The sequence below is a fragment of the Lissotriton helveticus genome, chromosome 11 (genome assembly GCF_964261635.1).
Source record: "Lissotriton helveticus chromosome 11, aLisHel1.1, whole genome shotgun sequence".
Classification (NCBI taxonomy): domain Eukaryota; kingdom Metazoa; phylum Chordata; class Amphibia; order Caudata; family Salamandridae; genus Lissotriton; species Lissotriton helveticus.
In genome coordinates, this window is record NC_136072.1 from 251,581,681 (window position 1) to 251,608,324 (window position 26,644).

General features: G+C 45.1%; 1 protein-coding gene across 1 annotated transcript in view; it reads right to left on the bottom strand.

Moving 5' to 3' along the window:
- Positions 1–2,011: 2,011 nt before the first annotated feature.
- LOC144790774 (uncharacterized) overlaps positions 2,012–26,644 on the bottom strand; it is a 297,756-nt gene continuing 273,123 nt past the window's right edge. Inside the window, exon 4 of the mRNA XM_078665469.1 lies at positions 2,012–2,742. Coding sequence (XP_078521595.1) covers positions 2,654–2,742 — 89 coding nt within the window. The 3' untranslated portion in view covers positions 2,012–2,653. The remainder of the gene's footprint in view (positions 2,743–26,644) is intronic.

Genomic DNA, 26,644 nt, shown 5'->3' on the forward strand with positions numbered 1-26,644 from the left:
ATGGCTAAGAGCATTTGCTCAGTAATGCATGAATATCGCTGACTTTACAGCGATATTCATGCATTTCGGCCGATTTTTATCGCTCAGGAGATAAACCTTGATAATAGCAAGGCTCCTAAGCGATAAAAATTGGCGGAGCTCGGCGATATTAATGTTGCCGCTAAACCAACATTATCGCTAGTTGTTGGTAATATGCCCCTTAGTTTCTTCAGTGCCCAAACCGCAGCAAAAGGTTTCCTTTCAATTTCACTCCACCTCTGTTCCCAGCCTCCTACAAATGAGAGCTATGGGTTGATCTAGTCTCTCTATGCTCACCTGTGACAGCACAGCTCCAACACCAAGCTCTGAGGCATCAGTTAGCACCATAAACTCCTTGGAGAAACAGGAGCATTGAGCACAAGCGTTGTGCACACAGCCTACTTCAGGGTATCAAAAGCAGTCTGGCCTGCCTCGGTCCAGATCACCTGACGTGGCTGCTTCCTCAAAGTCATCTCAGTCAAGGGGACAATGGTGCCGTTTCCTTTGACAAATCTGTGGTAGTATTACCCAGTGAGACCTAAGAAGGGTCTCACCTCTTTCCAGTTATTGTGGGGTGCCCAACCAGAATGGTGTCAATCTTGGGTTGTAGGAGCGCCTCCTGGCCACTTCCAACCTGCTACCCCAAGTACAACACGGATCCCTGTACTATCTGGCACTTACTGGCCTTAAGAGTGAGACCTGCCTTCGGCGGGGCCCTCAACACTTCCCAGAGGTGGCGCAAGTGGTCCTCCCAGCTGGAGCTGAATACCGCAATGTCATCCAGATAGGCAGCACTGAAGTCCCCAGTCCAATCCAGACCTGGCTGACCAACCTCTGAAAGGTGGCAGGGGCCACCCAAAAGGCATGACCAGGAACTGGTAGTGCCCTTCTGGTGTTTAGAACGCTGACCTTTACTATGGCCCCTCGGTCAAGGCAATCTGCTAGTACTGAGACATTAGATCAAATGCATTGAGGAACTAGGCAGCTCCCAGTTGATATATGAGCTCATCAGCTAGAGGAATGGATGGGCTGTGACAGCATTGAGCCCACGGTGGTCCACAGAGAACCATAGTCCTAGGGTGGCACTGAGTGCAGCAGCTTTGGGAACCAAGACCACTGGGCTGGACCAGAGACTGCCGGAGGGCTCAATTACACTTAAAGCTAACATCTTGGACACCTCCTCCTTGATGCGAGACTTCAATCTGTCTGTCAACCTATAAATCTTGTGCTTCACAAGTGGACTGTCCCCATTGTCAATATCATGAGTGCACCAATAGATGACTCCTCGGGTGAGTGGGACAGAGTGGCAAGCAGCCCCAGCTACTGGTGATAGTCACTCTGCTGCTCCAGGGTCAGAGTAGGGTATAGGATCACTGACCCATCCTGTTCCTTGGCAGACAGGAGGTCAGAGAAAAGTTCAATTTCCTCTTCCACCCCATCATCAGTAGCCAAGAGTATGGCCAACTCAGACCTCTTGAAGTGGGATGTGAGGCAGTTCACATGCAGGATCCTGAAGGGGTTCCTAGGAGTCAGCAAGTCCACCAGGTAGATGATATCACTCTTGTGCTCCTTCACCTTATATGGGCCAGATGACTTGTCTTGTAGAGCACAGGACTCTACTGGCTCCATCACCCACACCTTCTGACCAGGCTGACACTCAGCCAGAGTGTTTTTCTGATTATACCAATGTTTCATGTCCACCTGGCTTGCTTCCAGGTTCACCTGAGCGAGTTTCCCCAAGAGGGATGGCTGATTTTGGATGGCCAGCATGTAGCTAAATGCATCTGGGGTGGCTTACTAGGAGCTTCCTCCCAGCCCTCCTTGACCAAGCTGTGAGGTCCTCTCACAGGGTGCCCATACCACAGCTCAAAGGGGCTAAAGCGAACCCCTTTCTGCAGTACTGAAGTTAGTGACCCGATTAGGGCCACCCGGGTCTCTCGCAACCACCTCTCAGCCGTCCATACAAATGAAGAGTTGGTCAGACAGTAGAGAATACAAACCAAGTATATTTTATTCAGGTACACTATAGCGAAGTCTCGTCTGACCAGCCTCCTAGGATTGTTGCAGAGGGACTAACTTCAGCAAACATAGAGATACATTATGTACATTTCTGAAACAAGAAAGTCCCACATGTACTAGAAATCTACTAGCAGGGGCAGCTAAAACAAAGAAGTACAGAAAGATGAGTTTCAACTCTGAGGCCGGGCTCACATTATTGGTATCAAATGGTTAGAGTGTTGGTCACTTGCACACCTGTCTATTGAACTCAGAGAAATGCGTAAAATGCAAAAGTGTGGGGAAATTATATCTATTTTATGCGTGCAGCTCGGTGCCACAGGGCTTCCAGTCCCTGAGATACCGTGATGAAAATGGGTAGTTTAAGACTGGGAGTCTTGAAGAAACCGGGCGCACAGCTGTATGCAGTGTGCCTAACGAAATCAAAAAGTTAACATACATAAATACAACTTCATTCAATGTTAAAACAAATACTAGTACACATAAAATTCTTTGTTTAAACAAAACTTCATTGGTTGATTCACAGTTTGTTGAAACTAATTAGCTACTTGAGTCATTACGTCATGACACAAATGATTTACACGTTGTTTGTAATCTTGACAAAGTACATAACATTGGTTCATGATGGTGACATGGTAATTATCAATGAAGATTGATGCAGTTCGGCCTGGTGCATTTCGGGACCTCCGGTCCCTTCTTCATGGCCCACTAGAAATAAAAAATAACAACGTTTAGCTTGAAATGATCCCTTTCTGTGGGAATACAATGCCAAATATATATTGAATATATGCACATGCATTAGAAGCCAACAATATCGGTCGAATCCATCAGGTACCTAATGAACAAGTTACTTACCTTCGGTAACGCTTTTTCTGGTAGATACAATATCTGCCTGTGGATTCCTCACCTTGTGAATATCCCCTCGCGTCAGCAACATTCGGAAATTCTTTTTGTAGCTTCGCGCCGACGTGGACGACGTCACAGAGACACGGCATCGCACGCGACCCCACTGACGTCACCGACACCATAATAGGCCCACGTCGGCATGATGACATCAGTTCCGCCCTTTTTTCCGTGCCTTCGAGGCACACGGACGGACCGATGACAGCAGATATATACACAGTACACAAATGTCAAGATAACACACACAGTGTGAAACCAATGCAGGAAAACAAATTGCAATAAACATTTTCTTTGACAAAAAAAATATATACATTACAGTAACTCAGGCATAGAAGAGAGGACAACGGGGAGGCGGGTGGGTCGCTAAGGAATCCACAGGCAGATATTGTATCTACCAGTAAAAGCGTTACCGAAGGTAAGTAACTTGTTCTTCTGATAGATACATCTGCCAGTGGATTCCTCACCTTGTGAATAGAGTCCCACAGCAGTCCCCACTCCCGGAGGAGGGTGTCCACTCTTCTATACCATAAAGTCCTGGAGGACAGAGCGCGCAAAGTGGCCGTCCCTCCTCACCTCGGAATCCAAGCAGTAATGCTTGCGAAAGTGTGGAGGGAGGCCCAAGTCGCCGCTCTACAAATATCCTCAACAGGTACACCCCTAGACAAAGCAGATGTAGAAGACTTTGCTCTAGTAGAGTGAGCTCTTATACCCTCTGGAGGTTCCCTACCCGCCAGGGCGTAGCAGATCTTAATGCAGAGGATAATCCATCTCAAGAGCGTGCGCTTGTGCACCCCCTTCCCCTTCTTGCAGCCAGCAAATCCAACGAACAGCTGGTCATCCAACCTGAACTCTCTTGTCTTGTCCAGGTAAAAGCTCACCGCCCTCTTAGGATCCAAGCGGTGAAGTCTCTTCTCCTCCTTGGAAGGGTGAGGATAGAAAGTAGGGAGGGTAACGGACTGCCCCAGATGGAAGGGAGTTACCACCTTAGGCAGAAAAGCAGCCCTGGTCCTGAGAACCATTCTTTCAGCATGAATGGACAAAAATGGGGGCTTTGAACTAAGAGCTTGAAGCTTACTTACCCTCCTTGCCGAGGTAATTGCCACTAGAAAAATAGTCTTAAAGACAAAAGTCTCAAGGGACACTTGTGTAAAGGTTCAAAAGGCGAACCCAGCAAGAACTTAAGAACAAGGTTCAAGTCCCATTGAGGCACAATAAAAGGTGTTGGAGGAAATTTATTGGTAAGGCCCTTAATGAAACGTAATACAATAGGAGATTTAAACAAAGAGAGCTGGTCCGGCAAACAAAGGAAAGCCGATAAGGCCGACAAATAACCTTTGATAGTTGCCACCGCAAAACCCTGATGGGCCAAGGAGAGTGCAAATTGAAGTATATTGGACAAACGAGCCCTTAAAGGGTCAATGGACTTCTCCCCACACCAAGCAACAAATTTAGACCATCTATAAGAATAAATGGACTTGGTGGAGTCACGCCTGGCCGATAAGATGACATCCACCACATCGTGTGGTAGAGAAAAGGAAGTCAGGTTGCCTTGCTCAACCTCCAGGCATGAAGGTGTAAGGTCTGGAGGTGGGGGTGTAGAACCTGCCCCTCCATCTGGGAGAGGAGATCTGCCCTCTGAGGGAGACGGAGCGGTGGGCACGAGGAGAGGTGGAGAAGATCTGTGTACCACACCCTTCTTGGCCAATCCGGGGGGATCAATATAACTTGGGCCCGGTCTTGGCAAATCTTCCTCAGAACCCGAGGAATCAAGGGTATGGGAGGAAACGCGTAAAGGAGATGCGAGCCCCAGCTCAACTGAAACGCGCCCCCCAGGGCTCCCCGCATCGGAAACTGGAGTCTGCAGAATGACGGGCAGTGAGCATTCTCCTGAGTGGCGAACAGGTCCACCTGAGGAGTCCCCCACATCCGAAAGACGTGACTAACTACCTCTGGATGAAGCCTCCACTCGTGGTCGGCGGAGAACTGCCGACTGAGACTGTCTGCATGAACGTTCAGAACTCCGGCCAGATGATTTGCCATCAGACAAATCTGATGGTCCTGAACCCAGGACCAGAGACGCAGACCCTCCCTGCTGAGGCACTGCGACCCCACTCCTCCCTGCTTGTTGACATACCACATCGCGGTCGGGTTGTCTGTCAGGACTTGAACTGACTGACCGCGAAGGGAAGGGATGAAGGCCTTGAGCGCTAAACGTATAGCTCGCAACTCTAGAAGGTTGATGTGAAGCAACCTTTCCTCTGGAGACCAAAGACCTTTCACCTCCAGATCCCCCAGATGAGCACCACACCCTAGAGTGGATGCATCCGTTATCACTGTGGCCACCGATGGAGGAAGTTGAAAATGCTTTCTTTGTGACAGATTGCCTTCCACGCTCCACCAAGACAGATCCGCTGCAGTTTCTCTCAAGATCCTCACTGACTCCCTGAGATCTCCGCTGTGCTGATACCACTGCCTGCAGAGGCACCACTGGAGTGCCCTCATGTGCCAGCGTGCATGGTTGACCAACAGAATGCAAGAAGCCATCAGACCGAGCAGACGAAGGACCTTCAGGACTGGGACGACCGCTCCATTGTAAAAAAAAGGAATCATTTCCTGTATGTCGCGAATCCTTTGAGGAGGAGGAAATGCACAACACACAGTAGTGTCCAGTACCGCACCTATGAACAGGTTGCGCTGGGAGGGCACCAGGTGAGATTTGGGTACATTTATCGAAAAACCCATCCTGTGCAACAACTAAGTTGTCTCTTGTAGATGATGGAGCACTATCTCTGGAGATTCTGCTTTGATCAGCCAATCGTCCAGATACAGGAACACTGGTATCCCCGATCTTCTGAAATGTGCAGTCACCACAGCCATCACCTTGGTGTAGACTCGAGGTGCAGTAGTAAGACCAAACGGAAGGACCGCAAACTGGTAGTGTTGCGATCCAACCGTGAAACGGAGATACTTCCTGTGCGACTTCAGGATGGGAATATGAAAATACGCATCCTGTAAGTCGATTGACACCATCCAGTCTTCTTCAAGCAGCGCTTGAAGAACCTGTGCAAGGGTGAGCATTTTGAACTTCTCCTGCTTCAGGTAAAGATTCAAGATCCTGAGATCCAGGATTGGACGAAGTCTGCCATCCTTCTTGGGCATCAGAAAATACCGGGAGTAGCATCCCTGACCCCTCTCCTGCTCCGGAACCACCTCTATAGCACCCTTTCTGAACAGTGTCAGGACTTCTTCCTGCAGGAGCAGCAGGTGGTCCTCCGAACAATAACCCTGGCAAGGAGGGTAATCTGGGGGAAATTCCCAACGGGGGAAGAGCATACCCATTCTCCACGAGATTGAGAACCCAAAGATCTGATGTATTCAATTCCCAATCTCGCAGAACATGGGTAAGCCGACCCCCCACTGGACCCACATGTTCCGGAATGGCGGATCTAGGGCTGCTTTGCTGTGTTGGCAGGAGGCTGGGAAGGGGAAGAGGAGGAAGAGGAGGCTTGGCGACCTCTAGGACGAGCTCTCTGTCTGCCTCTATATGACTTGTACAGCGTATTTTGCTGCTGCTGCGGCTGCTGCTGTGATTGTTTGTAGGCCCGAAAGGAAGATCAGCCAAATCCTCTGAATCGCTTTTCAAAAGAGCCCCTGGTCTGAAGGCCCAAAGACTTTGCTGTCGCTCTGCTGTCTTTAAACCGCTCTAAAGCAGCGTCAGCCTTCTTTTCAAACAACCCTGACCCATCAAAGGGCAAATCCATCAAAGCAGACTGAATCTCCACAGAAAATTCTGAAGATTTCAACCACGCAGCTCTCCTAGTGGCCCCTGAAGAGCCCATCACTCTCGCCACTGTATCAGCCGTGTCCAGCCCACTCTGGATTACCTGCCTTGCCGCAGCCTGAGTGTCAGTAATCACCTCCTGAAAATCCTTCCTATCATTCTCAGGAATTTTAGGCACCAATTGTTTGACGGAATCCATCAAAGCATGGATGTATCTACCCATCAGGCAAGTTGCATTTGTAGACTTTAGCGCCATGCTGGCTAAGGAAAAGATTTTCTTTGCCGCCTGGTCTTGCTTCCTTGTTTCCTTTTCCCCAGTAAGCTGTGGAAAAGCACCCGTAGACTTCTTTGAGCAGGCAGCCTGCACAACCAAACTCTCTGGCAGGGGGTGCGTTGACAAAAAGTCTGGGTCACCAGGTGCCACTCTATACCTTCTGGCAACAGCCCTTGAAACAGCAGGAGCTGTCAGAGGTTTTTTCCACACCTCATAAATAGGCTCAGCCAAAGCGTCATTAAATGGGAGCTTTGGTTCAATAACAGAGGAAGGCGAGTGAAGGACCTCAGTTAGAATGTTAGACTTGTATTCAGTAGTAGGCAGAGTAATATTCAACAAGTCTGCAGCCTTCTTAATAACAACGTGATAAGGTGTTACATCCTTGGAAGGTACGTCAGATACAGAGGCCAAATCCCACTCAGGAGACCGCTCAAGACCACTAGCCACTCTCAGGTAATCAAAAGGATCCTCCGAATCCTGCAGTTCACCTTCCTCTAAATTTTCATCACAATATCTCTCCTCTTCCAGAAGCCTCTGTGCCTCACGCCATGACCTCTCCTTCATAAACGAAGTCGACGGATCCGGGACCGACTCCAACGGGGCCGGAGCCGACGCCAAACTCGAAGTCCGAAGAGGCAGCTTAACCCGAGGATGAACTGGATTCGGCATCGGAGTCGAGGGTATCGGCGTCGATGGATTCGGCGTCGATGGATTCGGTGTCGAAGGCTTCGGCGCCGCCGGAAAATGCCAATGCGGAGTTGGAGCCGGCATGAAAGGCATAAAGGGCGCAGGAGCATAAGCCTGGGGGACACCCAGATTAAATGCTAATGGACACGTGGGACCAACCGGTGCACCAGAGGGGTACATTGCCCTGGAGTAAACTCCAAACATGGCATTCAGGAACTGAGTAGGATCCTGACCTGGAGCTGGAAAGGCTGGATAAAAGCCCCCAGGTTGCTCTTGAGGGAGCGGAGTCTTCCCTACCTCGGCTTCCACCTCAGGCTGGCGCACCGGGGTCGACGAACCCGCAGGCAACAAAGCCTTGCCCTCTCCTTCTTCCTCCTCATCACCTTCATCTTCATCTTCCTGACCAGAAGGATTAGATGGATTCGGAGAAGGATTCGGCAACTGCTTCGGTGACACAGGCTAATCCGCACGCCAAGCCTCACCCTCGGAGACCTGCACTTCCGAAGCCGAGGCCACCGCCTCCTTTCGAAGTAACTTTACCTGTGACTTCGGCCTTGAACTCGATTCTTTCTCAGAGTGATGGCGAGATTCATGACTCCTCTTCTTATGCTTCTTCCTCGAAGACCTCGAAGCATGCACCGAAGATGACTCCGAGTGCGACCTCGAACGAGACCTCGACCTCGAACGCCGAGTTTGAGACCTCGAACTCTTCTTATCCTTTTTGCTTTTCAACTTCGCTACGAGGAGTTTTGTCTCCCTCTCCCGGAGTGCCTTCGGAGTCATCTTTTTACAAGAAGGACAATCTTCGACGTCACGATCGGAGCTCAAGCACCAAAAGCCGCACTCGTCTGGATCAGTGAAAGACATCATCTTGCCACATTCTCCGCACACTTTAAATCCAGTCTTCTTCGAAGACATCACGACAGAAAACAAAGAAAACGCCAGTAGAAACACAAAGTAACAAAGTTACTATACAGCTACAGGTGATCCCTTGAAAACCGTTAGCGTCGACAACGCAGAAAAAAGGGAACTGATGTCATCACGCCGGCATGGGCCTACTATGGTGTCGGTGACGTCAGCGGAGTCGCGCACGATGCCGTTCCTCTGTGACGTCGTCGGCGTGAAGCTACAAAAATAATTTCCGAAGGTTGCTGACGCAAGGGAATATTCACAAGGTGAGGAATCCACTGGCAGATGTATCTATCAGAAACACTAATTATTAGGTGCATCTTGCGAGTGCACAATCTAGAGTAATCCTGTGAGTGAAGCGATAGATATGGAGTTTACGTGATGCCAGTACCAGTAGTGCTGTTACTATGGAAAATGTGATAAATAGAAGTGCACTACCACACTACTCAGAGCTTATGGTCATGCTCAAACACTGGAACTTGCTCATCTTATATTAACAGCACGGAAGGAATTGCGCTGTCTATAGTGAGAACAAGTTGTGTGCAGGTAAATAAAATAAAAATAAAAACAGTGAGAGACATGCTCATGCGGCGTGATGGAAATTATAACGCACTTAGGAAACGGAACGGCAAACCAACCTGTAGAGTAACTTGTAACCGACGCGCTGAGAAAATTGGGAGTTTAAAATAGGAAACAAGTGAAGATGTTCTGCACGCAATCTGAAAGCAAAATGTACACCACGTGAAAGTGTGAAAAGAAGTGCAGACTCGTGAAAATGGTGCTCGAAGAGTACAAAGTGCGGTACCTTCGAATGTAGAAAAAACAGCTGAATGCTAAAGGCCTTTAGTCACCTTTAGAGCAATGGTAATGTAAAAAAGGCTCAGCCACCTAAACACAGAAAGTACGACGAAAATGAAAATGCGCCAAAAATGAAACAATATCACGTTGCTAAACTGACCTTAGTCAAATGGTAATAGCTGCTCTTCATAATCACGAACGTGCTGCACACGGAGAAAATTCAAACGCGAGCGGAGGCTCGCTGACGGTAATTAAAGATGGACAAGGTCACATGAGCGCCAAACTCTGAAAACAGAGTGGCAGCCATATTGAGTGAGTATACAAAGCTGAAAGCATACTCAGGAGATGCCTGAGATGCTAAAAAATAGCAAGATCAGAAAACCGAAAAAGTGAACAGCGGTGAAAAGGGGGAATAAAAGGGTGCAGGGAGATAAGTGCATATATGTACATTACATATACATAAATTGCATGCTGATTATCTTTATGGTAATTGTGCAGAGCAACATACACCGGGGGAAAAATAAAGGAGAGGTAACATCTGTCTGACCATCCCCATGGAAGCCAGACATAAGCTTGGGATCCACAGATGAAATAGATGTTAGGGAGTAAGATCAAAGGAGGACTATTGATCGTACTGAGTGGGTAGGTGAAACTGAATTTACTTTCCCACACCTCTGTCTACCCCCTCCCCTGGACACAGAAAGCAGCTGCTGAGCTGACCACAGACACCGGTATTGGTTTGTCCTTAGTGACATTATGATCTTGGAAAGATTGGAAATACTCAGAGGTGTTAAACTTCAGGAAATCAACCATTTCCATTCGAAGCCATGTGTTGTTCTTCACATTGTCGTGTTTGCTAATACAGGAGTTTGGGGACAAAGTACCAGAGATGTTTTGTCCTGCCTTACCTATAGGAGTAAACCCATGAATAAAACGTATATAATCAACCACAGTTCGAGAATCAGCAGGTGTCATAACCTGAGGAGAGTGGTGGGAATTGTAGTGTACATGACAAACAGTGCAAACCAACCCTCACAACTTCCTAAATATGACAAAGGCATGGACAACAAATTATCACTTTTATGAGTAACTGAAGGGAGCAATCCACAAACCCAAAAATTTGTTGTATTGGACCTGTCATGAGCTTGATGCAACATTTGTATAAAGACGTTATCCGTGTAAGTCTTTTGGTGCTCTCCTTTGTGAGGGGCCAAGGTAACAAAAAAGTGTTCAGGGGGGATGGGTGTTGTACCAATCAAGGAATGTACAGGCTACTTCTTCTCTAGAAACCAAGATATTCCAAGTATTGCTACTAGGGCAATCACAACTATTAATGCAAAAATGATTTTACTCTTGGTAGACCAACCCCGTGCTGGACCCGGTGGTGCAAATGGCTGTTCCTTCTCAAGGCCAACCAGAAGGATGCATTATGAAGAAAAAAGGGAATGAAGTAAAAAGTAATAACAAAGGCAATTGTTGCCAGTGTCCATCTGAGCCTCACTGGTACAGGCTCCTATTGTTCATCAACGTTGGTGCTCTTGAGCACCGGTGATGGAGCTGCTCCGTCCTAGCTTTCGAGAAATCCCACATCGCACAGGATAATGTACCCCCCTCCAAGGGAGCACGTTTCGATCTATCCTATCCAATGTCAGAACAATGCACCAATCTCGCCTCACCCTAAACTAACACAGTTGGTACTATGACAAAGTACTCCCTGACTTGCACAGTCCATCCCTAACTAATCTGACTTCTCCTTTCATGCACTGTTCTTCAACCGAGGACGGAAATTGTACCTGGTGACTCCAAGCACAGAGGCGTCAACGAAAAGGGGTTCTTTTATTGCTTGGATTTCCGGAGGGACTGCTGCATTTAGTACATCATCGTTCTCAGCATCCATTTGGGTCCATATAAGCTGCGCATCACTAAAGAGGACGCACTGAGGTATCTTTTCTCCCTCAGCATCCCCAATACCATCCCTCAGCCATTCATCATAGGGTAAGGGCAAGGGTTCTCTGTGGCAGTGACTGGAATGAATCCAATTCTTTCGGCCAGCAACTTTCACAGTGGTCCTGGTAGCGAGAAGGACTTGCTCGGGTCCCTTCCAACGGGGCTCCGAGCTCTTCTTCCACTGAAAGTTTCGGAGCAACACCCAGTCCCCTGGCTGGATATTAAGACCGGGCCCCTCTAGTATGGGCAGAAGCAATGCTCAAATCTGTTGATGAATAGAGCGCAAATTTTCAGTAAACTGACACAGATAATCGGTAAACAAAGGGTACTCAATCTCTGAAAACCTACGCGGGCGCGGGACACCCCAGACGTTTGCCAGGCATCCGAACACAACCTCATAGGGTGACAATCCTGTCCTAGAATGTGCTGTAGTTCTTGCGGACAAAAGAGCTAGTGGTAAAGCATCTGGCCACTGCAACCCAGTGGTCTCCTGAATCTTTGCCATTTTCAGTTTGAGAGTACCATTGCACTTCTCAACCAAACCTGCTGACTGGGGGTGATTCGCAGCATTAAACTTCTGTCTGATGTGTAGTCCTTCACAAATGAACTGATTAAAATTGGCAGTGAAATGACTGCCTTATCACTCCAGATCAAACGGGGAAAGCCAAAGCGAGGAAAGAACTCCTTCAGGAGTATCTTTGCAATCGCAATCGGTGTATTTACTTTAGTGGGGTCGGCCTCAACCCATTTATTAAAAGCACAGACAACCACCAACACATACTTCAAATTATTGACCCTGTCCATCTCTATGAAGTCCATTTGCAGGACCTCAAAAGGGAAAGTGGGAGTTGCAAAATTACTGAGTGATGTAGGAGTACCCTTGCCAGGATTATGTATCTTGCACACCACGCAGTATTTCACTACATGTGTAGCTGTCTTTGAGAAGTTGTCATTTTGCCATATGGGGTCTAACAACTTGCAAATATCCTTAGCACTGATATGAGCCGGGCCATGGGCCATTGTAACTACAGGAAGAACATATGCATCTGGCAACATCCATCTTTGCTTTCCTGACTTATCAATCCCACATCCCTCATCATTCAAGTTAGCTGTACTTTCTTGCCACATTGCTAATTCCTTTACCGTGGCCTCATTCTGTATTTCCTTTACATTTTCAAGTGTATCCTCAAACATGGAGAACTCAGGCACCCACCTGGCGGGACCTTCTACAAATACTCTTTTCATCTTAGTTTGGAATGTTTCCTTAGCTGTCTGATCTGCAAAAACATTTCCCTTACCCACATTGTCAGTTACTTTTTTACGGGCGCTGCACTTTACTATCGCCAATTTCTTAGGGAGTGCCAAAGCAGACAAAAGCCTATATGTGAGAGGGCGGTGCTGTTTTCATGTCCCATGGGAAGTAAGGAACCCTCTCTCTGCCCAGAGCTGCCCAAAATTATGGGCGACTCCGAAGGCATACTGGCTGTCAGTATAAATATTAACAACCAGTCCCTCACTCAAGTTCAAGTTCAAGTTCAAGTTCGCTTTATTCGGTTAAAAATTTTAAAACCATCAAAGCACATACAGAATTTCTTCATAGATTGTCAGAGTTCATATCACAAATAACACAACAGTTTACAAAAATAAAAAAGTGCTTGCCAATTAACAAAGACATATACAATATCAAACTTATGTTACTAAAACCATTAAAAAAATTCCAAGGGTCATCTAGGTAAATGTCACATTGTAAACACATTCTACTATAAAACAGGCTGGTCAATAAAACTGGCACAAAAAGATGGTTATGGTAGCAGTATTTTCTTGCGGCATCTCACCGCCCCTATAATATAACTTGCCACCCCAAAACAGACCACAGCGAACCCGAGCATTTGTAAGTAAGCCAGCGCTGGTCTTGCCTGCTTAAAGTTACAGTCTCTAAACAACGGCAGGATACATTTCTTTCGCTGTAATTTATAGAACTTACAAAAAAGGATCATGTGCAGTACATTTTGCTCCGATTTGCTGTCACATGGACATGGGCCCAAGGTCCCAAATATGGCGAAACCCAAGGGGAAAGACAACAGCCATGGTAACATGTTATGTTTAAACCTTTGCAAGACAAACAGGTGGAACGGCTTGCTTATAAATGTAAGGTATGGTTGAATCTCTCTTCCCGAACTTAACATAACAAACTTTCTAACAGATGGGTTCGCCAATTCCTCCTCTTCCCTCTGAGCCATCACTCTGCTTAAAAATTGATGTTTTATATTCTTTATAGCAATTTTACTTAGGGGCCTGGGTTTTGTAAATAGGTCCAAACTACCCATTTTCTCCATTTGTGTTTTAATGTAATGGATCAATGGTATAGCCATGGCCTTATCTAGGGTCAGACAATCCTGAATGATTAGTTGATTTAGGTTAGGGGCTTCCTGCGCCCAAATTCTTAACCACCCTAGTAGCGGGGAAACAGCTATTTGGTCAGAAATATAACCTGCCCCCAAGTCTTCATGCACATTAAAAGTAGCTGCGGATTGTGGTAGCGATTCATTTTTTCTAAAAAAGACATTTTCTGACCTTTGGATCTCACTTGGATCAGTGTAGCCCCACACCTCACTCCAATATAACACCATGGGCAAACATATGGCATTATAGATATTCATAATGGCCAGTAAAGGCTTACAGCCTAAGCGTTTTGCAAAGCCTAACAAGGCCCCTGTCGCCCTTGCCAGTGTGTTCTTTTTCAGGGAACGTTGCGTTACCCATGATCTATTGTCATCAAATACAATACCCAAGTAGGGAAAGGTGGGGACTATCGTGAGGAACTGCCCTTTACAGAAAAAAGGTGCTTTTTTCGCCCGCCCACCACCTAGTGACATAACCTGCGATTTTTTAAAATTGGTTTTCTAATCCAAGGAATCCATAAAATTATTAAAACAGTCTAGAAGTGATTGCAACCCTCTGGCTGTCCTGGCTATCAGCACAGTATCATCTGCATATAGTAATGCCGGAATCTTTTTGTGACCCACTCTCGGAATGTCCAAACATGATGAAATTAAGGCATCCCCCAAGTTATTTATATAGAGTGTGAACAGCAAGGGTGCAAGAATGCACCCTTGCCTGACCCCTCTCTTTACAGGCCAGGAGTCCGTCAGATTCCCATTCTCGCTATAACCGACAGCTGCACTGGTGTCACTATGGATGGCCGCTATAAAAGATATCAAAGCAGGGTCCAGACCCGTGTCAGATAGGGAAGTCCACAATTTCTGGCGATTTACAAGGTCGAAAGCAGTGGACAAGTCCATAAAAGCTAGATGAATGTCCCCCTGCTTAGCGACCGTGTACTTCCCTATTACAAGGTGTAAGTTAAGACATTGACCAGCCGTGCCTCTTCCCTTCCTGAATCCATACTGTAGGCAGACCCTCCAGGATATCGCGATTTCGCGATTTCGCGATTTGCCGCGAAATCGGCACTTTTTAAAAAATGCCGCGATTTTTACACAAATGCCCGCGAAATCGGCATTTTTGTAGAAATCGCTGCATTTTGATAAAAGCCGCTATATCCTGGGGGGTCTGGGGCCACTTATGTTGTTTTTTGGGGCGGGCGGGAAGGACACAGAAGCACTAAAGAATAACTGTCCGGGCTTAATGGGGCATTAGCAGCTCACTGCGAGGGGCTTTGAAGTGCCCCTCCGGCCTCTGGCTCCCCGCTGGAGACCCTCCCAGTGACTGGGGCGAGGCGCCACGCTCTCCCCTGGAGAGCTTTGTGTCACTCGCTTGATAGAGGGCGGTGACTTATGGATGGAGAGGAAGAGAGGGGGTGAGTGTAGAACCCGGGCACCAAGCAACGCGTTTGTTTACAAGGTAAAGGGCATCTTTTCCATGTGGAGGGGCATGTCGGAGGGAGGGGGAGGGGGAGGGTAGAAACTGCTGGGAAATGACAACCCTGACGCCTATTCCTTCCCGCATGACTCCCCATCGCCCTCTGACACCCCACCCCAGCCTCACATAGGATCGAAAACCAGGAATATAATTTACTGAATGCCTTGTCGAGAACTGCTAACATCAGTAAGTAGAAGCCCGGGCACATCGCTGAATGTGAGAGTACAACTTTTAATTTATTGACTCCTGCTTACGTCAATAGTCTCAAAAGGACCTTTCAATCTATTGGGTAGCCCCTAAAGAAGCAACATGCTCAGAAAACTGTTGCATAGGCTAGCACATAATTATTAGTCCTCTCAATTCCATTAAATATTACTTTTCTTTTGTATCATTTGTACCTCACATGTGTGACACATGAATGTGAGAACTTGGGGCATGAAGTACATGCAAGGTCACATCAGGACAACTTACCAGTTGAAGTATGCTGTATTTTTCCTTTATTTGCCCAAAAATATGCGATCTAATTGAGAAGACTATTAGGGCCTCATTTACAATATGTTGACGCACAGGAGCGCAGCAAGCCTTCGTGCAGAGTGATGTCATCATGTGGCCTAAGTTTAAATCAAAAGAGGCGGCAAGCAAATTAAACATAGCCACAGGTTCACAAGTGGGCTATCTTTAAGCATGTGAATTAGTTAAACCTACAATCAAGAGTGTTTCTATGGAGGAATGCTTAAATTAGTATACATACACAGCTTCATGTTGTTAAATAACTAAAAAAAATAAGATATCTGTGTTTGTTGTAGGAAAAATGGACAAATAAAATGCCGCAAAATTGCCGCTAAATTTCCATATTTGTGCCGCTAAATTTCCATTTTTGTGCCGCTAAATTTGCTAATCCATGCCGCTATATCCTGGGGGGTCTGTGTAGGTCTGAAATAACTGATTTTTCGTCCAACCAATTAGTCATCCGTGCCAAGACGGCTTTACCCATAATCTTGAACGCCGAGTCCAAGAGTGAGATCGGCCGGTAACATACCGGTTCATCTCTTGAACCCTTCTTAAATATTGGGACGACCACTGCTTTGCCCCAGGACACTGGGGGACCCACTAACATGACTGCGTTAAAAACGGAAGTTAAAATCTTTGCCCAATAATGGGGGTCTGCTCTGTACAAGTCTGCCGGGACCCCTCACTCAATTTACAGGCTTGTATTAGGGCCACAAGCTCTGCAGCTTGGGCCGACTGATAGGGAACTTGTGATGTCTCGACTACCGTGCGCAGTGTAGTAATCACATTCGCAGCTGATGTGGTGCCATCTGGTAATTTAAAACAAGAGCCATCCACATATAGTTCTTCATGGGGGTTGGATAAGTGAACATCAGTCAGGTCTACACGTCCTTTCGTCTCTTCTTCTGTCTGGAAGATACAATCATGTATGTAAATGTCCTCATTCTCAGAAGGGAGGGGTAGTAGCGTGGCTGGATTCAGAGTGGCACAGCATTTCATCGTAATATGCTTTTGAAAGAGCATTAGCTCGGAACCCGTCAGGCGTGCACTGGTGAGCTGCTGTGTCCTTGTATTCAAAAGTGTATCCACAGCATGGGGTACCATAACTGTGAGGTCAGTATCGAGTATGAGTCCCGTCGATTGCCTTATTGAGACGGCCGCAACTGTGACCGCTCTTAGACAGCTCGGGAGGGCTCAGGTGACAGGGTCAAGCACAGCAGAGAAATAAGCACACAATCATTGCTTATCTCCACTGCCTGCAATAGGAAGTGATACCTATGAAAGCATACACATCTTTCTGAGTTTGTGGGACAGACATTTTAACAATGCTACTGATGCACTCAGGGGTCAGTCTCCTACCCTCCTTCGACTGTAGGTGACCTAATTAGGTGACCACCTGTCAACAATGCTGAAAGAGATGACCATGTTGAGCTGAATGTAGCAGTAATTTAACTGCACTGTGTCCACATCCTTGTTCTGTATCCGAGGCGATGAGCAAGTCATCGACATATTGAAGCAATACATTACCTATAGGGAGTGACAAGGAACCCAGCTGCCCTTTCAATGCCTGACTATAGATACTCGGACTCTCTGTGTAGCCTTGAGGACCGCAACTGAATCGACAGCTTCTACCAGCGAGGGTGAACCCGAACAGATATCTGCTATCAGGATGAATGGGAATACTGAAGAATGCATTTTTCAAGTCAAAGACAGAAAAGAATTTAGCAGAAGAAGGAATCAATGTCAAGAGAGTCATAAAGTGAGGGACCACCGGAAACTGGAGAATCACTATTTTGTTAACTTTACGCAAGTCAATCACAAAGCAATAACCATGTTCATGATACTCGGAGGGACCCAAAGTTGTACATTTAAGAATGGAAGGAATAGGGCTATTACAAACATTAGCAGTCATCTCCTCAACCACTCCTTTCTCACTCAAATCCTACACAGTCTTTATCAAAGCTCGCTCACCTGCCTGCAGTATCTTATACTGAGGAGTACGGGGTAAAATAGGACCTTCCTTGACACATATCATAACAGGCGATATCTGCAACAAACCCACATATGTGTCGCCCTTTGCCCACAATGTGGGTGGCACATCTTTAAATTCAGCAGGTAGGGGCGCATCTTTGGACAGACACTGCTTAGCGCACACCACATCAGGACCCATCGCCATATAGACGCCGGCTGTGGGGCAGTAAATTGTAGCATGCAATTTCTTTAACAAGTCCAAACCCATCAAATTCTCTCCACAATTGGACGTTAACAAGAATGCGAATTGACAGTGAAAAGACCAAGAGTCAATGCAAGAGGTTTTGAAATAGGGCTCACAACTGGTACACAAGAAATTCCTACCAAAACATTAATATGGCCAGACAGAGCTGCCCCAGGGACCAAGGAACAAGAAATAGAGCTGTTTTTTGCACCTGTATCCACAAAAAAAACCTTAGTTGAACAATGCACATCCATACTAATGTATGGACCTCGTTGGCCTACAGGTATTAAAGCTGGTCCCTCACCCTGTCCCAGGCTGTCCTAGCTGTAAGACATCCCGGTCACCTCATCCATATCATAGTCATCATGATAATACTGTTTTCCCCGAGGGTCATAAAAGTACTGCTGATCAGTACAACCCTGAGATGCCACAGCGTTCTAAGCCCTGTCCTGGCCATCATCTTCACAACCCCGTCCATGAGAACCTCAACCTCTTGGGACTTCCACCTTCTGCAGAAGTGCAGGATACTCGCTGCGCCAGTGCCCCTCCTCTTTGCAATAAGCACACTGATTCAGCCCTACCGGCATAATATTCCTGCTAGTACGGGGAAGCTGTTGGGCTAAACCACCATGTCCTCTACCATTCCCCCGAGAAGCCTGCTGCAAAAACACCTTCATCTTCAAATCCTTGCGTTTCTTTTCCGCCTTCTCCTTATCCTAATTTTCCCTGTGCTCATAATACTGTGCCATATTCAAGATAACAGAAAGAGAAGATGTGGACCAGGTGCTCTCAGAAGCCTGTAATTGAGTCACAATCTCGGGGAGCAAGTTTGACACAAATCTATTGACAAACAATCATACGCCACCTTCAATTGACAAATCTTGCCCACTATAATCTAGAAACACACCTTCAAACCAAGTGAAAAAATGAGACACACTCTCAGCTTTCTTCTGATGACAGGACTATAGCTTGTCCCAAGCAACCTTTCTAGGCGTGATAAGAGAATGCATGTACGTGATAATGCGGCCTGGCAAGGCAAGTATCTCTGTTTTAGGCTTCTCACCAGGCTTTCTCTCCTGGTCCCATACTTTAATTTGATCCCAGGTACCACCCAATTCTGCAACACAATCGTGTGTGGGCTTGTCTCCAAATATCAACCGGAACCAACAAACCAAAGAACATTTTGATATCCGCAAGCGTCATTACTGTTGAAGAGGCTGCCTCAGTCAATTCTTTATAATATGCAGCAGGATTTTTCCTAGGATCAGGTAACTGAGTCTTAAGGGACAAGACCTCATTCTGTAGTGTAGTTCCTATAGTCCCAATAGGCTCTGCGCATTAGAATAATATCTTCAGTAGTGTAGACGTAGGACTGAGGTTAACTAGGTCTCTACTTACTATATTAGACTTAAGGTTTTTGCCAGCTAGCTCAGAGTTCACTAGAAACTTTCTCGAGTAAGCGAGGAGGAGTTTAACCTCCCTGAATAGATAAGAAGGGATTTAGTTTCTGACAACCATAAAACATGACAACTTTGCTCTCCATGAATAAGAGTGTATCTCTAGAGTCGTGTGAAAACAAAAGACAGCTATTTCACTCAGTCAATAAGTGCGTACTTAGTTTCACCAGATTGCAGAGAAAAAGAGAGACGGGCGTTTTCAATAAAAGGTGTTATTTATTGAGCAGTCTCTTTCCTCGTACAAGAGAAATGAATTGCTACAATTGCAATACTTATAGTAAAGTAAAGTGCATATAGTAAAAGCAGGAGTATGAAATAATACTGTAAAAGCATGGATATGGTTTCTTAGCCATATGATACTTTAAAATGGATAAAATAGATACATACATATATACATTGACTAATCGTACTCAACTGGTGCTTCTAACTACGCCTACCCCGGTGTACCTGACCTAAGCCTAATACGTGGGAAGGAGTAGTGGTAAGTAGCAGTTTAAGTTAAGTTTGTTTTGCCAAGAATCTGACTCAAGAATTCTCTGTAAGGGTTTAGTCAGTTCAGTACCTGGGTGTTAGAAGGCAGGCGGGCTGGTATCTCTCTCTCAGGACTCGATATCCCAGTCACCCGCAAGGGTAAGCTGGAAACGCCGGAGGCTGGATTTCTCGGCAAGAGAAAAGACAGCGTCTTTCTCAGCGCGTCAGGGAGGAGGGGCAGCGTCCGTGGGCTCTCGCATCAGCTGGGCTCTTCGGAAGTAGATAGCTGCTCTGCTCCAGGATTACCACCGTGTGTTTGCTTAAGGCAACGTTGGTATATTTATACCTGAAAGGTGCCGGGTTTGACGTAAGGATGGACATAAGACGTCAATAAAGATGTCACTAAGAACTGGTCGTTCGTACAGTGCTTTACAGGAGTTCTCAGACGAAATCAAAACAAAGCAGGGGGATTTCCCAGGTTGCTGGAGGCTTGGATTTTTTTAAGAACTCGGTGTGCTTTCTAGGGGGCTGGAGGAATAGGCTTGCTTAATGTGACAGCATGCGCTATGATTGAATTATGAAAAGGGTTTCTATGCCGTTGTAGGGAATATTATTGATTTATAACCAGACAAAGGCAAAGAATAGAAATATCGATTCAGGTACCTAGATAAACACACTACACCCACTCCACGAATTCATGTCCATAATTACTAAACTAAGCAATAGTAAACATATCTAACGGAGCATGTGTATACCGATCCACCCCAAAATAAATTTTTTGCATCTGAAATGGCATATGCGAAATACACGAAAAATGAGTATGGGTACAGTATTTCAAGCAGAGTAATCATTCAAAAAATGGGATGCATGTATATCAGCGGAATGATTTTGCGAAAATTACACATGAAACGGCTCTTAATCCAGAAAAGAAAAGTTGCGAGACCATTTTATCACATATAAATACAGTTATTTGTAAATATGCTAGAGGCTGAGGTAATATATTGTCTCTAGAGTTCCTAAAAATAGAAGCTCTGTTCTCTAAGAATAGTTCTACTTTAAGCAGAGGACGAGTGCCAGAAAAAAGTAAATATTTTGGAATCGGGGAAAAAAATAATTTCGTTTTCCAGGGGAAGCCAAAACAGTAGCAAATATTTCCAGAAGCTTTGGTTGATCAAAGCTGAAGGCCAAATTTCAGAGTTCCGGGAACGCTGAGTGCTCGTTCGCTTAAAAGTTATTCTTTTTGTTCAGGGGAGAACATCATTTCAGACAGACTTTCAAAAAAGCAGTTTACCGCTTCAGGTGAAAGTTCGACCAAGTTGGAAAATGCCGCAACTGTGCAGTCGTGAGAATGATTGCTATCATCGATGTATTGATCAGCATTGCTCACAGAAGGTCGTACCTGGTTGATGCTGCTCTCATCTTGTACTTCACTACCCTTTAATCGCAGTGGTGAAGTTTCCACGAATGCCGTCATCAGGATGGGTAACCGCTGGGGACAACACGATGCATGAGCTGTTACTGGACTTAGCAAAGTATCTGTGTCCATTGGTACTTCTGATTGTAGTGTGAGACAGACGTCTAACACGCATTCTTCTCCGCACAGCATACATCTTAACACAGGTAAGATACAATTCTGCCAGATGGGTCTGAGTGAAAGAAACCAGGTCATATTCAGATCTCTTAGCCGGGCTAATCCAAGGACTTTAGTTATGCGGTCCCGATAGCGTATAGCTAGGATCGTTTCTTCCATTGTTGCTGGAGTCTTGTCTGTGACATGGCTTGCCATAACGAAGCAGGAGTCTCAAAAATAAAATGCCTGCTACGAGTCCCAACAGGAGTGGAAGGCCGCCAAAGATTGAATGGACGAAATTAGGAAAAATGCCCAGGACTGCTTTAAAAGGTGACAACAGTCCCGGAAAAATTGTCTTAAATACACTCTGGATACCATTCATATTTGAAATGTTTAAGATTTGGTTTAGCATTTCTGCAAAGTGTAAGGGGCAATTTGTTGATAAAAGGTCATGTATCTCTGCCGTTGTCCTTGCAACTTGGAGAGCATACGTTTCTTTTGATGACGTCAAGGGCAGAGGCGTCTGTAGAAGAACAGACTTCATTCTGCTTAAAGTATCAATTCGAATAGAAGAGATTTTCAAACTTGGCCACATTTTTCCCTCCCTGTCTGGAGTGTCGTTTGGATGCAATACTTGCATACAACAAGTGACCATGGAAGAAACGCTTACTAGATAAGCTTCTCCTGGCACCAAGCCACAACATCTGTGGTCCACTATTAGAATGTAGCTCCCGTTCGAAAGCCGTCTAAAGAATGGCTCTATTCGAGTTGCAGGTGTGCCAAGCTGGTGACATGAAAGGTTATTTGAAGTCCCCTCACAGGCCCCATGTAGATCTATACCCTGACACAGAAGTATACCACTTAGTGATTTTTCACAATTATTACCACTAAGAAATACATTCTGTCCTTTTTCACTATAGAATGTGTGTGTGTAAGGTAATTTCCATGTTGACTTAATGTATCCTTTACCCAACCTTTCATACTGGCCAGCCGGTATATACTTTTGGCAGTATCGAAATTGGAAAGTTGTTATCGGAATAGTTATTATTCCGTGTATTATCCATTCAATGACAGGTCGTTCTGACATTGTCAATGGTAATCTCTCAAGTTTTTCAATGCTCAGAATTGTATACTCTGCTCCTTTTTGTGCCAAGCTGATTTGTGTATCAGTAAGGTTAAAGATAGAGAACAGTGACGTTGTGTTGATTAAACGCCAAGGCACGTAGCCTCAATGCAGATTTTGTAACGTCCAGCCAAGCTGTACAATAGAACGCAATTGGGACTGACCATGTTGTAACATTAGTAAGTCCATCTCTATTATATCGATTGCGGATGATACAATACTGTCCAGTGAATATATTCTGGAAGACAGAGTCATTAACCCATTGTCCACAACAGAAAGTGATTACTCCAAATTAATACGGTCAATTTCCCATATTTTATCTGCTGTTTCAATTTGAGTTACTTTCCAAGCTTCGTTATAAGCTGCATATATAGAGGCTGCTATGAAACGTTTTTGACGCTGTTTGCGTGGTCCCATAATGAAAGCACGAAAGTCAGCACCTTCTTTAAGTAAAGTTAAGTGTTGCTTAATTTCCGCCAGTGTGGATGTCTGTAGCCATTCGAGGCAGAGCTTTCCTACACTGTATGTTGTTACTATCCCTGGATGTTGTCTCTGGGAGTATCTAGGGTCTGGCCTGGTCATTTTGAATCCTTGTGTTTTGTTCAGGAATCTATCTTGACAGTTATTTGTGTCTGTGGGCCAGATCAACCATTTTTCCCAATCAGGATGTGTTCTGTTTTGGTTTAAAATATGGGATACGTCTATCTCAACATCTGTAGTGCTATTATTGTCAGGTGTTGGCTTTGCAGTAGACCGTTTGTTTAAGTCTTTAATTTTGGTTAGGCCAAGACAGGTTGTTTGTTGAATTGTGTCATTCAAAAATATAATTTGTTCTGGGATCATGCAAGCTCTGAATAATGATTCGATACCTTGGACTTGCCAATCTTTGGTACCCCAGATGGTTTTTGTTTCAATGTTATTTTTCCAGAAATCAAAACCAAATGTATTCATTTTTTCAAAAAATGTTTCTGAATAGATTAATTTTGTATTTGTCAGCATGGTTTTCATTCCTGTCTTATTTAACAGTTTGAAATAAAATGTTTCTGCTTCACTTGTGTTAAACCCTGAGAAGTATGGGAATTTATCATAAAATGTTTTAGAACTGCCTTTTGGTGGAGTTGCACAATGTTCCCATTGATTATAATTAAAAACATTTCTAGGTTGAGCAGATTTTTGCAAATAATGGTTAGCATAGTGGTTGTAGCAGTACATCTGTTCATAATTTGATGAACCTTGTAAATAATCATGTTCTGTAAATTTTGCTGACATAACTAAGTCTGACATCATATCATTCATACTTTCAAAGTCCCAATCATCAGAGAATGTGCTCGGTTTTACAAAGTCAGTTAATGAAACCTTAAATTGATGAGGATACTTCAAGAGCTCGACCGGGCCATATATGTCGTAATCTGTTTTGTCCCATGCTACCCCACCGGGTATCGGATTGGCTGTGAAGCTTACTGAAGAAAGTTCTCTTTTCTCGATGTGTGAAGACTTGTGTGGCTTTAGGACCAGGTTGATATTCTGGCGTGCTGTGTCCATTGTAATATATTTTCCCTCAATGAAGTGTCCCAAGCATAGCACCATGATGAGCCAAAGCAGGAGGAAAAGTACACCTAGCACCACCCAAAATTCAATCCATGGGGAAATCAGATAGGTTTCTTGTAGTTGATGAAAGAGTTCTTTAGCTTTGTCTTTAAAAGTCTTTGTAGTTGTTGGCTGTTCCTCAGTTTCGCTCGGATCCTCAGAAAAGTCATCGAAATTGATGAAGTAGCCTGATGCAGTTCTGTCAATTGTTGGAATTGCTTCTGGATTTATCTTTGTTTCATTAGCATAGTCTGGGGCTACATCGTTGTAGACAGGTGTTTCTTGACGAATTGTTCCAATTTGGGTTTGAAAAGGCATAAGTTCCATGGCTTTGTTGCATAATCCTTGTTGATTCACTGTAGGTTTATCAAATGTGATTAATCTCTCAGTTTGAACCTCTGATTTGTAGCAAACTTTGGTGTTCTGCTATTTCTTGGGAGTCCACTTGGCCTACTACTTATTATTGGCCACATGATTGTGGTTTAACCAGGTCGATGGATACAACTCGGTTCTCCTTTTTACCAGCAAGGGGCGGTAGTACAACTGATCTTGTTCCATTGACAGCTAAGACAGGCACTGCTTTTCTGTAAGAAGGCCCAAATTCCTTCTTCACCGCGATTTTCTCTCTGACCAGATCCCCAATCTTTGGAATCCAGACAGGCCTTGCTGGGACAGGTGGTTTCTCTTCAGTGGCTGTTGGCTGTTGTTTCAACTTTATGTTGCTCAGGTCTTTTCTTGTTTCATTTAAGTCCTGTAAAATAGCCAAACGATCTTTGATATCAAAGCATTTTCCTTCTACCACTGAAGGCTGACTATCGAGGTCCTGGATATGCATTCTAGTCCCGAACAATAGTTCGTACGGACTGAAACCTTTTAGAGAATTTCTTGGCAGATTGTTAAGACTACGTTGGACATTTATTAAATGTTTGACCCACCCAACCCCCGAACCTAATACCTTAGCCGTTATAGATTGCTTTATGTCTCGTTTTTTTCTTTCCACCATCCCATTTCCCTCAGGAAGGAAGTGATAAGATTACCGCAATGCAATGCCCATGCTGGTCATGGCCTCCTTATAAGCTCGAGAGCTAAAAGCAGGACCCTGGTCAGAGTGTAGCATGCTAATTGCGTCTATGCTGCTGTAGACTCGCAAATCTTTTATAACAGTTCTGGCGTCAGCCGAGCGCTGGGGTCTACATTTTAAGTGAAACTAGTCTCTTTATGTTAATTTGACGCATTATTCCTACTGGGTTTTGCATAAAGATAGCATTGTCCTATCTAAGCGAAGGGCCATGGCAATACACCGGCCGGTTCGCCACTGCGATCTCTGTTGCAGTTTGGGCAGTTTATTGCGAATTTGTGATGTTGCAGGCTCATTCCCGGCCACCAGTATATTGATTGTAATTCTTTCAGAGATTCCTTATTCTTAAAGTGTCTTAGACCCTCACCCATATGTGCGTCTGCTATTAACAAGTTTCTCCTGTTCGTGTTTGGAATCACTCTATCCCCCACTCCAGGGATTTGAGCAAAAGGAACAGAGTTTCCATCGATTATGTGTGTATAATTGAGTGGATAGTTGACGGGTAGCGCTGCACAGTCGCCTTTTGATGACGTTTTTACTGCCAGCATGGTTTCCCCGTCTATGTATTTTCCTGAACGCTTTCTCGTAGCTACGGAAGCCGGTTTAGTTGCTTCTGCTGTGGCTGTCTCAGCCAATGAATTCCCTCGAACGTGAACGCCATCACGTTCATGACTCAATTAATGTATCACGTGAGTCTTTGGTAGTTCTTTCTGTAAAAGAACTACTTGTTCCCAAAGCGATTTTTGCTTTATTGTGGCACCTGTGTCATCTTTGTAACCGTTTTGAACCCATTTCTGCAAGTCTTTATTGTATGATTTGACGCAGTAATATGAATCGCACACTATTAGTGTCGGGAATTCGCGATCAGCATTTTCTAGCGCCATTTTTAAAGCTATTACTTCAGTTTGTTGTTCTGAATTGTTCTCTACAGAGTGTGATATTGTTACCAGAGGTCCCAATTTACCTCCGCGCCACACGTATTTAATAATCTCGCATGTGGCGTTATAGGCTTGTTTTCCCCAAACTGAGGGTTGTGCATATCCGTCTGTATATATTACACAGGCGTACTGTCGTATGGGCAGAATGTCGATTGGCAGAGGATATTCTCTTTCATATTCTAGATTTTTTAATCTTTTCAAGTTTGGACCAAAATAGTATTTCACTTTGTCTGTAGCAAGAGAATTTTCCCATTGTATCCATTTTGGATTTAATGCCACGGTAGTTAAATTACATGGGCTTGTTAATGCCTCAAAGGCTGATTCTGCTGTTATAACAGTAATCCATCTGCCTTCGGCTTGGTCTCTTTCTCTTGCTACAGCTGTTTGAACCGCATGTACAATGTTTTCCTTAATACTGAATGTTTTTTCAGCTTCTGTGTACAAATGTGATTTGTATGCTATTGGTACCGTTTCTGCCTCATT